This window comes from Ammospiza nelsoni, chromosome 10, assembly GCF_027579445.1.
Source record: "Ammospiza nelsoni isolate bAmmNel1 chromosome 10, bAmmNel1.pri, whole genome shotgun sequence".
NCBI lineage: Eukaryota > Metazoa > Chordata > Aves > Passeriformes > Passerellidae > Ammospiza > Ammospiza nelsoni.
This window is the reverse complement of record NC_080642.1, coordinates 17,165,819-17,180,396: the sequence shown is the minus strand read 5'-3', so window position 1 is coordinate 17,180,396 and position 14,578 is coordinate 17,165,819. Positions and strand designations below refer to the sequence as shown.

General features: G+C 41.0%; 1 protein-coding gene across 2 annotated transcripts in view; it reads left to right on the top strand.

Moving 5' to 3' along the window:
- The window catches only part of ACSL3 (acyl-CoA synthetase long chain family member 3), a 50,607-nt gene extending 36,615 nt beyond the window's left edge, over positions 1 to 13,992 (top strand). For both annotated transcript variants that reach the window (XM_059479340.1, XM_059479341.1), the window contains exons 11-16: positions 109 to 281; positions 1,538 to 1,612; positions 2,259 to 2,450; positions 3,240 to 3,354; positions 7,827 to 7,984; positions 9,899 to 13,992. In XM_059479340.1, the coding sequence (XP_059335323.1) occupies positions 109 to 281; positions 1,538 to 1,612; positions 2,259 to 2,450; positions 3,240 to 3,354; positions 7,827 to 7,984; positions 9,899 to 10,062 (877 nt within the window). In that variant the 3' untranslated portion in view covers positions 10,063 to 13,992. The remainder of the gene's footprint in view (positions 1 to 108; positions 282 to 1,537; positions 1,613 to 2,258; positions 2,451 to 3,239; positions 3,355 to 7,826; positions 7,985 to 9,898) is intronic.
- The last annotated feature ends 586 nt before the right edge of the window (positions 13,993 to 14,578 follow it).

Here is a 14,578-nt window from a genome sequence, read left to right as displayed (position 1 = left end):
TTGGAAGTCATAAAGTGTATTTGAAGACAGTGAAAACTCAATTCAGATCCAAAACTAGGTTCTCTCTTGCTTTGTCTTGAAGCTCCAAGTTGTCCCTTTCCCTTTCAGCCTTATCTTCCGCAAGGTGCGGATGCTGCTGGGCGGGAAGATCCGCGTGCTGCTGTGTGGCGGCGCCCCGCTCTCGGCGGCCACGCAGCGCTTCATGAACATCTGCTTCTGCTGCCCCGTGGGGCAGGGCTACGGCCTCACCGAGTCCGCTGGGGCTGGCACCATCACCGAGGGTGAGTGGCACTCAGGGCTGGCACCGTCACCCAAGGTGGGTGGCACTGTGGCACTCAGGGCTGGCACCGTCACCCAAGGTGAATGGCACTGTGGCCCTGAGGGCTGGCACCATCACCCAAGGTGGGTGGCACTGTGGCACTCAGGGCTGGCACCGTCACCCAAGGTGAATGGCACTGTGGCTCTCAGGGCTGGCGCCATCACCCAAGGTGGGTGGCACTGTGGCCCTGAGGGCTGGCACCATCACCCAAGGTGGGTGGCACTGTGGCCCTGAGGGCTGGCACCATCACCCAAGGTGGGTGGCACTGTGGCTCTCAGGCTGGCACCATCACCCAAGGTGGGTGGCACTGTGGCTCTCAGGCTGGCACCATCACCCAAGGTGAATGGCACTGTGGCCCTGAGGGCTGGCACCATCACCCAAGGTGAATGGCACTGTGGCCCTGAGGGCTGGCACCATCACCCAAGGTGGGTGGCACTGTGGCTCTCAGGGCTGGCACCATCACCCAAGGTGGGTGGCACTGTGGCTCTCAGGGCTGGCACCATCACCCAAGGTGGGTGGCACTGTGGCTCTCAGGGCTGGCACCATCACCGAAGGTGGGTGGCACTGTGGCTCTCAGGCTGGCACCATCACCCAAGGTGGGTGGCACTGTGGCCCTTGGGCACTGGCGCCCGCACTCAGCCCCACGCAGATCAGCCCTGCCCGCCTGCTCTTCTCCTGATGCCACCAACGTCATCAGGGAATCCTGCAATCAGGTGTTCCCAAAAATGCATCAAGCAGTGTCAGTGCTAAAACAGGTGACCCGTGTGTAAAATGAGGTAATGCCACCCATTCTAGTGTGAATGGGATCTTGGCGTTGTTGTACTTACCACATCAACTTAATAACAATTTTTTTCTCATTTTGTTGAGTATATTGAGGTGTCAGGAATTAAAATCTTCCTGCACTAGATTTTAATTTCATATAACCCAATGGTTATATGAAAACCTAATACCTAATTTCATAGAACCTAATGGTTTCAGTTGCCTTTTAGATACTGAGAGTATCTGTTAATACAGCCGTCTACTCTCCTAGTGGGATAAGAATTTTATCAGTGTTCTCTTGATAAATCGGTTGGGTTTTCTTGGAGGTTTGGTTCTGTGAGTTAAAGTTCAGAAATAAATAGCAGTTAATTTTCACTGAGAATGCATGACAACAAAAGACTTCTTTTCTGGCTGTCTTTGGGTTTTTGTTTTTCTGAAGTGCACTTTTTAAAATTCTAGTTTGGGACTACACTACAGGAAGAGTGGGAGCACCTTTGGTCTGTTGTGAAATCAAGTTAATGAACTGGGAAGAAGGTGAGAATTCCTGCTTATGATTTAATTGTAATGTGTTTTTAAGAACTGTGTTTTTCTATTGGGCTTTGCTCTGTAGCAGTAATTAAAGACTATTTCTTGGCTGTTTGCATTTTAAATGCTACTTTTGCCTATAAAAGTTTGCTCTTGGGAAGAAGAAACATAAAATAAATTCTTCAGTAGTTTCAAAACAGGGAAATATCCAGACAGAAGTTATCAATGCAAGTGGCATTTTGACTAAGTAGTAGTATGCATGATACCTTCAGTTGCCATTGAGAAATTATTTAAAAATAATCTTCATAATATTATTCTTAAAGTCATTAAAATTGGCATGTAGAATAGAAGCTTAATGGATACATTGTAAAATACATATAATAAATTTTGAAATGCGTTTCAGTACTTCCTTTTACTGTAGGCTTTTGTGTACTGTGGAGTAGAAATGCATAATACTTAAGTGTGTTTTGGACTAATGCAAAACCTTATGGATTTTTTCTTCTCTAAACTATGAGGCAAAATTATTTGGTTTTATTTGAGCCTGTATGAAACTGATAAAGCACATTACTTACTCCTGCCAGAAGGATGGCACACATTTTTCCTTTGGAGTATATTTTCATTCACATAAACTTAATAAAACTCCTCATCCTTCCAGGTGGATATTACAACACTGATAAACCATATCCTAGAGGTGAGATCCTTATTGGAGGGCAGAATGTGACTGTGGGCTACTACAAAAATGAAGCACGAACCAAAAAAGATTTCACTGTTGATGAGAATGGGCAGAGGTGGCTCCATACTGGAGACATTGGAGAGTTTCATCATGATGGATGTCTAAAAATTATTGGTGAGTTAATAAATTCAGGTGACATGTATATGTATAGATATTTCTATACACACACATTTTTCAGGGCTGTGAAATACAGTAATGAAAAAAATCTCCATATGTTGACATGCCATCTAAAGCCTTCCCATGTATCCCAGAGAAGTTCTGATATGTTAATGTAATCTTGTTTGTGTGCTTTAAAAGCTGAATTTTGTTTCACTTTGAAACAGTCTTAACATTGACTCCCTAAGTTAGTGAGACTGGGTAGTAATTAGGGAGTTAAATACAAGCTAACTGAGTAGATAAGCTGCCTTATATTGTATAATTTTGTATGGTTGTGTTCAATAACCTCAAGTAATTTAGGCATAATTTTTGGTTCCTATTGTTGTTTTTCAAGCGAAAGGTGAACAGTTGCTCTTTAAATATGGATTTAGCCTGAAATAAATAACATAATGCCACCAAATGGTGCATATTTTGCTTTGTGGGTCTGGGCCAGACAGCACAATATGTGTGCTCCTGGCTAACAGTGCTTTTGCATAGTCCTGTTTATTTTCCATGCACATGATGGTGCTGTCATATAGGAAATGCTGTTCTGAAGGCAGAAAATGCATGGAATTGTAATATCCCTAATTTTGTTGGGACAGACAGACTGATAAAATGCATTCTAGAAACATAACATTAAAGGTTTGTGGTACATTCACCAAACATGAGTCAGTTTGGGTATTTAAATAAGCATTTCAGAAAAATATAAAATCAATGTTTGAGTTTTCTATTCTGTAATTAACACTAAATTCCTTTCTTCCTCGGTAGATCGCAAAAAGGATCTTGTAAAGCTGCAGGCAGGAGAGTATGTTTCTCTTGGCAAAGTAGAAGCAGCTCTGAAGAATCTCCCACTGGTGGATAATATTTGTGCATATGCAAGCAGGTAAGAGCAGCTTATACTTTTTACTGCTCTGTTTTGTCCTCTTGAAACAAATTTTTTTGCTGCTCAATGTGTAGAATTTTTTTAAATCTGCTAAAAAAAAGGCTTTTACTTATAATACAATGGAATAACTATCAAAACTAGAAGATGTGAAATCCAATTTTTATTTGTCCGCTCTCATTTGTTGTCATCAGTTATTGGGAAATACCAGTGATGAGTCTTACATTCCCCCTTCCCCTATCTGAAAAGCAGCTGAGCTCTTTTGCATTAATTACAGGCATCACTCAAGCACTTTGAGATTGTTACCTTTAGAAGCCCTAGGGCACCTTGTTCCTTGCTGTGTTTACTTGTCATTTGTCCTTCAGAGGAAGTACTGGGGTACTTCAGAGGAAGGTGGGAGAAAAAAGCACCAATGGCACAGTAGCTGGCTTGTGAATTAAATTTACATTTCTTTACCCCTGCTGTACACCACCTTGAAGCTTGAGAAAAACCACAATCTAAACACTGTGCAAACACACAATAGATGACAATCAAATGTCATTTCTATTTGCTTTATATGTGTACTAATACATGAGGTGATAACGGCTCAAACATGTCTAAAGTTTCTCTTTCTAGAGTTTCTTAGCTCTTACACATATAAATATACTTCAGGTAGTCTTTGTTTCCTGTTGACATTTGACACTGATGTTTGGAAAGGTATTTTGGAGCTTCTGAATGATCAGAAATATTCTGACTCCCATTAATGTCCCAAAAAGCCCAACTTTACTTTGAAAGAAGCCAGGATAAGCATACCAGAGAATTGCTCAGTGGTAATAAATAAAATAATTAACTTGTGGTTTGTTCACCTGGTTCTCTGTAACTTTGGGGGGTTTGTGCAGTCATTCTGTAACTGCAGTTGTGACAGCTTTGGATCAGTTGGCTGGCATGGATTGGGCCAGCCACTGCTGAGGAAATTTCCATTCTTTTAAGCTTTATTTGTGGTTTGGATTCACTGTGTGAGTCTCACATTTGCTGGCTTTGACAGCCTGAAGCTGCAGCTGTTCCAAGCACCCTCTGTAATCTGTGGAGAAAGAGCTTCCTACATGTGATTTCTTCTCTTCCAGGATTGCAGTTCACTGTTGGACTTGTGCTACCAAATTTTTGTGTTAATTTTGCTAGGCCAACATAACACTGGAAGCTAAAATGCACTTGCCAACCAGACACTTGACTCTGATAGGCCATGTCTTGTCTATTACTTAAAACCAGGAAAACCTATGAGCAATTTTTAAAGGTAACTTACAAACAAGAGTCCAGACCAAGGACAAACAAGACAGGACATTCCAGATTGGTTTTTCTGTTGCTGCTGTACTTTCTTAATGCTGTTATGTGTGTAATGTGGCCTGAGTAGCCATGTAATAGAGTCCCTGAATGGTTGTACATATGCACATTTCATTGTGGGCATGGGCTCACCTCAGCAGTGTGAGCTCAGAGAGGTTTTGTAACAGTGCCTGTGACCTTTCTTGGATCCTGTCTCTCCTAATACTTGGCCTGGGTGATCTCCTGTGCAGGAGGAGTCCTTTATTTGTAGCTGTTCTGTCTCCCACGTGCAAAAGGACAAGGAGGGCAGACTTGTACAAATGAGTTTAATATCTGATTTGACCTTAGATTTTAGGGTGCAAAGCTCCTCTGAACACTGTAGTAGGGCATCAGAGTTGTTTGCATGATATTGCCACTTCAAAAGCTGTATTGACTTCAGACAAAATAAATGAGATAAGGAATAAAAACATTTGCTGAAAGGAATGGTGATTAGAGCTCTGTCAGGGGAGACTCCTACTGCTTTATCAACACTTCACCCATCCAAGACACATGAAGTGGGTTTCAAGCATCACGTCAGGAAAATGAGTAGCTGTTACCTGAGGAATGAGCAAACATGGCACAAAACCTGAGGAGGTCCCCAGTAATCTCAGGGAGATGAGAACCAGGCTTTACAGAATAGAAATAGTGGTATCTATGTGTAGTGCCATTAAATATGTTTCTGACCACAGCTCTGAGAGCCTTACGTGGGTAGAACTGTAAGCACAGCAAGGGAATGAGGCTGCCTAGTGTAGGACTGACATTTTGGCAAAATTTTTCATCATGTCAGAGATGACTTAGGAGGTCTTGAGGACCAAAGTCTGAAAATTTCCACTGAAAATTACTTCCAAGACAAAGGTACCAAGTACAAAGGATCAGCATAAGGAGCAGCGACAGGGCAGTGACTGCTCGAGAGGGAAGATGTACCTTCAGGATAACTCTCTAGAGAAAACAGTGCTTTAGCATTTGAACTGCAACGAGTGAAGATTTAACTTTGTGGCACAGAATGAAAAACTACATGTACCAGGAACTGAGAGCTGCAAGGTGTTCTTTCCAGGAAAAAAACAATTGGATGAACCCGTTTGTCCAAAACAAGTACACTTCTACTGAAGAAGCTGAATTTTAGATGAACAGAAAGTTGACGCTTACCCAGCCAACTGATTACTTCTGTGTACTGTTTATCCCTGGAGACACTGGTGATATTGCAGGACATGATCTTGAGCATGTCAAAAGACTATAGGAACCAGGAGTGAAACAAGGGGTTCAGTGCAGAGTACAGCATGAGTGTGCATGGGGGAAATGGGGCAGAGGCAAAGGCAGAAGGTGAGATGCAGGCAGTAGTGATAGTGAGGCTAATCTGAAATCATCCCTTAATACATTTTCAGGAAGAGGAAAATGAGAATGGTTTTGTGCTGGCAGGCAAAGCTTGTGATGGTGCTGCCAGGGAAGTCTGTGTTTATAATGGACGTTGGTGCTGTCTTCTCAGCTCCTGTCAGATGCCCATTATCATTCATTCCAGTAACAAAGGAGAAAATTGTAATGTGCAGTAACCAAAAGCATATTTAGAGGTAGTATCTTCAAAGTATCTTGAAGATCTTAAAGAATATAGTACAGTAATCTGCATGCTAGGGCTGAGTTTCCATATTTTGTATTAGTGATCTGTCTGGTGAGAGTTGAAAAGATTTAATAATTCTGTAGGTAGTTAAGATGGAAGGGAACCAAAGCCACAGTGGAGGATAGGATGAGAATTCAGAGCAGGCTTGGCTAGGTGGAGATTTGCTTGAAAATAGCAGTGAGTTGAAAGAGAGGAGTTGCAGATTATACTTACAGCTAAATAAACTGCAGAAGTTAAAGGTGAGAACCACCAGCTGGTAGCAATTCTGTAGAAGCTGACATGAGTCCACAAGTGCCATGCTGTTATAAGATGGTAAAAGACATAACCAGATGTATTGCCTACAAAATGCACAATGATCTCTTTGCTCTAACAAGTATTAAGGGGTCTGAGTTCCACATGTAGCCCATCTGAAGAGATTGACCTCATGAAAGGAATCCAGAAAAAAATGGCAATGTCTGGGCAGAGACCTGTGATGGCATGAATTGGGAGGAAAGGGCACTGCTGATATGTCTAAATAAACCTAGAAAAGGAAGCAAGACTAAAAAGGTGACAAGGAAAATCTGTGAATGAATAAATAGCTTCTGTGGAAAAGAGGGGGGACATCTGACACTTTGAGGTAAATTTCAAAGAGGAAGAGTCAGGAGTTGCCATCAGCAGCAGCTCATCCATGCTATGAATGATGAAGTGTTGGCATTAGTGCTTGCTGATGTTTAAGCAAGGTGTAGACAAACATCTCTGATGTATCTGACCCTGCTTCAGGGCAGGTGAATTGATTAGGAGCTCTTCTGAGATCACTTTCAACTCTGGCTCTGTGATCTGCTTTGTTAGAATGTGTCAAGCTGCTGTGTGAAGTTCTGTGCACATTTTACCTAAACTTTGCACCATCAGAAAAGCTTTGAATACCTGTTTTCAGAGTGAATTGTGCTTCAGGGCCCAAAGACTTAGAGATCACATCTTCCTGTGCTCTGGCATGTCAGGAGCAGACAAAGAGTGCCAGCAGCAGAGTGAGTGTATGGACAATCACTGGAAAGAGAAAGAGAAGTCACTTCCCTTACAGAAGCAGGCATCCTTTGAGATGTGTTGTGCATATGCTCATTCCACAATCTGCTGTCCAACCCCTCTTCACTGCAGTCCTCTACTCCTCTACAGTAACTGGACTCTGCAGTTGAGAGGAATCTGAGGTAGGGAGGCCTCACACCAGGCTCCATTCCGGGCTGTCAAACATGAGCAGAGGCATCGTGTGGGTGCTGCTTCCCAAAGCTTTGGGCAGAGACACAGTGGAATATGCATATGGACAGCACACCTTGAAGCAATCCAGTTACTGTAAGGTAAGTAGCTTCTCTTTCTACTTACATTTAAGCAGGCAGAGGTAATTTGTGTGCTATTTCAGGAGGATTATCAGGTGAACAAAAGCCAGCTGTTAAGAGCAATATCTCTGTGTGTAGTGTAAAACCCCCAGCTTGAAATATTGTTTTTGAAGAGTTGTTTACTTTGCCAAATTCATACTAAAGTACATTGTGCTTCTCAGTTTCCATTCTTATGTCATTGGATTTGTTGTGCCAAATCAAAAAGAGCTCGCAGAACTAGCCCGAAAAAAAGGATTTAAAGGAACCTGGGAAGAGATCTGTAACAGTCCTGAGATGGAAAAAGAGGTTCTGAAGGTGCTGGCTGAGGCTGCTGTGGCAGGTGAGTGCCTGGGTAGATGGTGTCAATCTTGCAGACTGTAGTGTCTGTGAAATAGGTAAACATAGGCCCTAAAATATTTCCTTGTGTGTGTATATTTCATTGAACCTGTATGAAGTGAGATTTGAAAACAAAAACCCCCAACAACAAAAGATTAATTGGGTCAGTTCTTTTGTCTCATGAAGCTTCTTTTAGTGTGGCCCATAGCTGAGGAAAGAATATAAAACCAGTGAAGCTTTCCAAGTACAGTTCTCTGTGTGTATGTGTGTTCTTTAAGATGTCCTGTAGTATCTTGTTGGCCTTGCTGCTGGTCCAAAACCAGTGTGGGCCAACTATAGATCCATAATCATAATGTGCATATTAGGTATGAGACAGTCTCACATGCTGCTCTGATGTAAAAGTTGTTTTCATTTTTTGTATAACATTGTTCTAAACAGAATTAAGTACTTTTAAAAGATTTGATAAAGGGTAGTATTTGGTTCAATGATTTTGATGTTATTTTATATTTGGTTTTGGTTTTCACGTTGGTATCACAGGCTTTACCTTTAAACACTATGGCTTTTAGTGACAAATTGCAAAAAAAACCCCTGAAAACCCAAATCTAGTAATCTAATGCTTAAGGGAGAAAAAGAGGCAGGAAAATCTAAAAATGGCAGGTTGCACATGATAAATACACATTTGTGTATATTTTTGAAATTCAGCTTGAAAGGAGAGTATTTTTTTATTATTGCTATCTGTTGACTACTTTTCTTAGTTATTTTCTTTTCTCATATCTGAAGCCACAGCAGAAATTGTTGCAAATGGTAGTGTTTTGTGCTGAAGGTGTAACATGGAGAGCACTGCTCTCTTTCAGTACAGGGAAGAGCTCCCATATGAACTGAATTCCCTTGATCAATGTAGAACTATGAGGAAAAAACAAACTCCCCCATTTTTTCTAACCTAAGAGTATGGATTTCAAGATATTCTCTCCAGATGATGAGTACCATTATTCTGATATAGTAGAGTTTTCTCAGGCCTTCTGCTGGTCAGAGTGACCCTGAGGTGTGTTAGAAAGTCTCTGTTCCCAGCCCAACAGTTGAAGAAGGAGTCAGAACTCTTCTGTTTTCATTCTCAAGGTTGTTTATTGTTTCTTATCTATAAAATTCTTTCTCTGGCCTGCTGAGGTCCATTCAGCAGGTCAGACAGAGGAACACTGGCTGCCCTTGGACGGTCTTATCTTTTCTACTAAAAACTACATGTACAATATTTACAATAAATTCCCAATACCTGTTACCTGTGTTAGACAGTGGGATTCTACCTTAAACTGATCCAAAAGTGCCAGCATCACAGTAGAAAGTGGAGGCCAAGAAGAAGGAGGAGATAGAGGAATCTGGGTGTGTCCAGTCTATCTTGCCTCCTGAGCCACCATTCTAAAAACCCCAAAAATCTATTTTTCACCTCCGTGACAAACTAACTAGACTTTCGTGGCTTGCAGATCCTCATATAAAATTGGTAATTTTTTCCATGGATCATAATCAAAGTCACAGGTGTCCTGGTGTCTGTGCCAAGGTCTCTGAGCCCCCTGGCAGGGTTTGAGCCATCCAAGACAGACAGAGGGATGTCCTGAATTCCAACAGTTTGTTTTGAGGATATCATTTCCATGCACTGAGGAAGTGCTTGGAAGTTAGGGAGCTGCATAGATACCTGAACAGCTGAATTTTATTCCAATATTTCTGTGGAAATTGGGCAAACAAGTACTAGCAAACTAGATTCTGTTCTTCTGCTTGTGACCCCAGAGGTGGTCAAACCAACCATGGGGAGTTGGAGGGGCACTTCTTCATTCAGTCACCTATGTGAGAGCATGATTTCTCCTTCTGCGCTTAACTTCAGGAAAACAGCTCCATTTAGGTTCTGTATTAAAAATGTTTCTTTCCACAGCCAACCTGGAGAAGTTTGAAATCCCAGTGAAGATCCGCCTGAGCCCGGATCCCTGGACCCCAGAGACTGGTCTGGTGACGGACGCGTTCAAGCTGAAGCGCAAGGAGCTGACGGCGTTCTACCAGCCGGACATTGAGCGCATGTACGGCACCAACGTCAAATAGCCCCTGCCCGCTGCTGCTCTGCTCAGCTGGACCCAGCAGCAAATACTTGAATTGCCTGTCTCAACCCGACACTTGAGATCAACACACAAAACCACCACTCCTCATTCCCAGCGTAAACTGCTCTTTCTAATGACATCACCGCGATGACTGGCGAGTTTGGTAAAATGTTGTGGCAGCAAATTTGGGTGTCTCCTTTTCTCCAGTTTTCTCTGCTACCTTGTCAGTCTGTGGATTTTCCCAGGTCTTTTTGGGAAACCATGATTCTGAAGCCTCAAGTTTTTAAGCATTTATAAATCCTGTATAATGTTTTATTTGTATCTTTAAAATTTGGATGTATATAGAGAGAACTTGGCTATATAAGAAATGGTTATACTGGGGGCCTTTTTTTACCTAATTATTTAAAGATAAGAAGGTATTGATGTTGTGACATTATGCACATTGAAAATGCTTGTAACAAGGTAATTGTTGAACAGAGGACCAGGTTATTTGCTGCTGTGCTATTTTTCTGTGTGAATCTGAGGGAGAAAATGTTTGACATTCCAGCTTGTGTAATGCACCTTCAATATGTGCCTAATGGTTACTTTTATTTTTATGTGAAAATGGAAGGATGGTCGTGGCACAGCTCTGCCTCAAGGCAGGTAGACTTGCAGGTGTTAGTTGAAGCTCCTTTAATACAGAAGATGCTATTAACACAGCAGAAGTTAAACCTAGGAATAATCTCTCAGATACAGAAACTCCTTTTTTAAATAGCTCGTGACCATTTCATCCAGAGCTGAATTCTGTAGTGCTACTATGAACTCTCATCATTAATTTCACCTTATACTTTACAAGCTTGACTGTGTCCTTTTAACAGAGGGACTGTAGCAACCTTTGTCTTTTCTCATTAGGTCTGGACATTACAGTGGATTTCCTCTTTTGTTGTTTATTAAGGTTTGGCAAGACCCCTGCTCTGCCCTAGCTGCAACCCAAATCTTCCTGGGGGGATTTTTAAAGTCATAATGACAGTTATGTTCTCAGCTCACACAGTGCCTAGCTGCCCTTTGTGCCATTAAAAATCTCCCTTTGATTCTCTGTTCTTTTGTGTTGTACTTTTTGCTTTAAAAACAGATATTTGAAGCATTTGTCAGCCAGAGTTATTTATGTTGCTTGGTTTGTTACATCTAATTCTTGCTTTGAGAAAGTCTCAATTTCTGTTTCAACAGAGATTCATGGATATTGTTTGAAAAAATATGGGGGCTCTTTTCATCTTGAGTAAGAGCATTCAGATTTGTTTCAGATGTGAATTTTATTTTCAAAATATTTCTGGAAAGAATATTCAGGGTTACATGAGAATGTGAAAAGGCATACATTAGTCAACTTTGTGATGAAGCAAATACTAAAATGGTTTTAATTTGGAGATTACTCTCTTGTGTATCATTTACTTGCAGTACTAAAACTCAAGGTCCTGATGCTTACTTAGTGCCCTGCTATGGTAGCACATAGCCATGCTGAAGCTTGATTTGGGAGAGGGAGTTCCTGCTGATTGTCTTTGTGACATGAGGTTTGGGGAGGTGTTTGATGTGCAAATTCTCATTTTATAAACCTCTGAAATATTGTTTTAATTAATGCTCTCCATTGACTATAGAAAGCAGATTCATAGGAGTTGAAGGCTATCAAGCAGGTTCCCTGATGAAATGATGGGGTGGTTTGTGCTAATTATGGATTTCCCCTGCTGCTGTCCATGACAAACTGTTAACATTTGGTAAATTTGGTGTAAGTAATCAAATGAAAATAGAAGCAACAAAAAGAAATCAGAACCATGCTTTTGAGATTACTGCCTTTAGATATCCAGATCATGAATGAAAAACCTTGTGACAAATAGAGATAAGACAATGTTGAAAAATGACTGAAGAATCCAAATGTGGAAAAATTGCCAAGGCTGTAGGGAAGTGTCACACCATGTATTAGACATTACTAACACTTAAATTTCTATCTGTGCTCCATCAACAGGTTCTTAAATAGAACTCAGCACAGACTGTACATTGTTCAAATATTTTTGTGATTTTTAGTGAAAAATAATAAATTGCAGAAGTACTATGTATATCACTTGGTGCATTGTGCAGCAGATTTAAGAAAATAAATCTGCTTTTGGTTAAACAAATCTGAAGTTAGTATTTTGTTCTGCTAAGGGTTTAAATCCCCTTTTGAGAAATTGCATAACGGAAACTTTTAAAAGGGTTTGGAAACAGTTTTATTTTCCTTTTTTCTAATCCAGTCACAAGATGGGGTTGCTGTCTAACTGTGCATTTGATTTTACAGTTCAGGGGTTTTTTATGTTTAAAATGCATATGATATATATAGTTTCTCTTTCATTAGGCATTAAAATTCATTGTGGACATTTATTTCTTCTACAGAATGTGAAAACAAAGCAGTTCATTAAGTTCAGTCTCAGTGCTGGAGATAGACTTTTAAAAAAATCTTTGTGATGAGTGTGGGGCTTTTTCTTTTGATTGATAGCAGAAGAGAGACTCCACTCCTGCTGGACTGTGAGTGTTTCCATGTCCCACTGAGGCCACCTGTGCTGGGGACTGGGATGGTCACTCAGGCTGCAGCTCAGGTGTGGGGCTCCCTCCATCCCTGCCCTGCTCCTCTGGGCTGCCACGTCCTTCTGGCTGCCCCTCCTGCATTGCTGAGCACAAGGACAGCTTTGGAGGGGTTTGTTCCAGCCCTGCAGAGATGCACTGCTTCCCAGCTGGGAATCTCCTCCATGTTTTTTAAATTTTGTGTGTGTGTGTGTCTTCCCATGCCTGAGTAACAAGAACAAAAGTACAGAAGTACCTGCTGGAATGCACTGCAGTGTCCCAGGGGCTGAGGGCAGATGTGCAGAACTGAGAAATGTGTGTTTGGGAGGAGTGCTCTCTGTCACATGGGGGATCTGTGATGGAAAGAACTGTAACTTTAAACAATCTGAGTTCAAACTAAGAGCAAGGGGCATATACCTCACCTGAAAGGCCCCCAAAAGAGGGGGTTTTTAACAAAACTTTTGTAAATAAAAACTTAGCAGGTCTCTGAATCCTTGAAAATTGTAACTACTTACTCTCTTGTGAAAAATCTTATGTATTTCATTATTAAAATGGTTGACCAAGAAATTCCAGGGATGCTGTGAATATCCTTTAAATTTCACAATTCTTTAAAACATTTTCAGGACTTTAGGCTATCATTCAATCTAGATGTTCATTCAATCAATCTGTTCTTTACAGAGCATAGGATTTCTGGGTAGGTAAGAAATTCAAAAGTTACATGTCAGAAAAGTGAGTTTGCTGCTGCTGCAGGTCTCCCAGAGGCAGGAGCACACCTCAGAGGGGAGCTGCAGCTGAGCAGGGACATATCCTGCTGGAATGGCAGTGACTGCAATGTGTGACTGGAGCTAAGAACATAACAGGTCCTACATCCCACTGCTTTACAGACAGATGCAGGGAAGGGTGTGGAATCCAAACCCTGCATTAGGAGCAGCCTGTAAAGCTGGTAAGTGTATGCAGAAATTGCTATAGGACATAAAACTCCTTAGCAATAACCTCTGTCCTGCTAAAATTCACAACCTTTTTATTCTGTACTAAAACTACATTTAGGTGATGCAATGCAGCATTTTTAATTTTTATTACTGTGGTGTATTAACTACTTTGGACTTGGTATAAAATAGTGTACATCTCTTTCTTTACTGGTAAGAGGAACAATTTTCAACTTGCCTACACCCTGGACCAGGCTGAACATGAATTGAATGACCAATTGTATATTGTTGTAATGGGTTATTTAATGTAAACTCATTTTCAATGTGATCTTGGTTGTTACTATGAACTGCCTGAACATTGTATACCCTAATTGAGTTATATTGTATGAATTATTTATTTGTAATTGGATATCATGTTTCAAAAATAAAATTAATTTCACAAATTGGGTTCTGTATATCCATTTTTTTCCAGTGGTACAGAGTTGATAATGTAGAAATGTGTTCATTATTGTCAAATGTTTCAAATACATGTGACCATTTTGGACTGAATGCAGGAGCAGAAATTACCCAGGTTAGTGTGGATTTTCACTGCAGGAAAATTAATAGTGTTTGACCAATTTTTATTTGCATATGACCTGCCATTTACCTGGGTTTAAAAGCACTGGCTGTGGGTAATTCCTGATGTAAAGCTGTAGGCTTATGACTTTTTTTTCCTATCCAAGTGTGCTAGGACTTGTATTTAGTGTATAACTTCCCTTAAGTTTGTATGTGAAGGGTCAGATACTAGATGCTTGCAATTGGACTTCTTAAGAGATCTTGAGCACTTAAATTTCAAATTTTGGTTACAAGCTCACAAACCATTGCTGGTGACAGTCCAGCCTGGAGGCATCTCAGCAGAAGCCTCTTTTGCCTTTTTTGTGTCTCTATTTACAGGTTCCCCAAATGCCCAGGGTCATTCATAGTGCTGACAAAATGTCAAACCCTCCTTGCTGTGTAGCTGATATTTTTGTTTATCCCTTTAACCAGCCA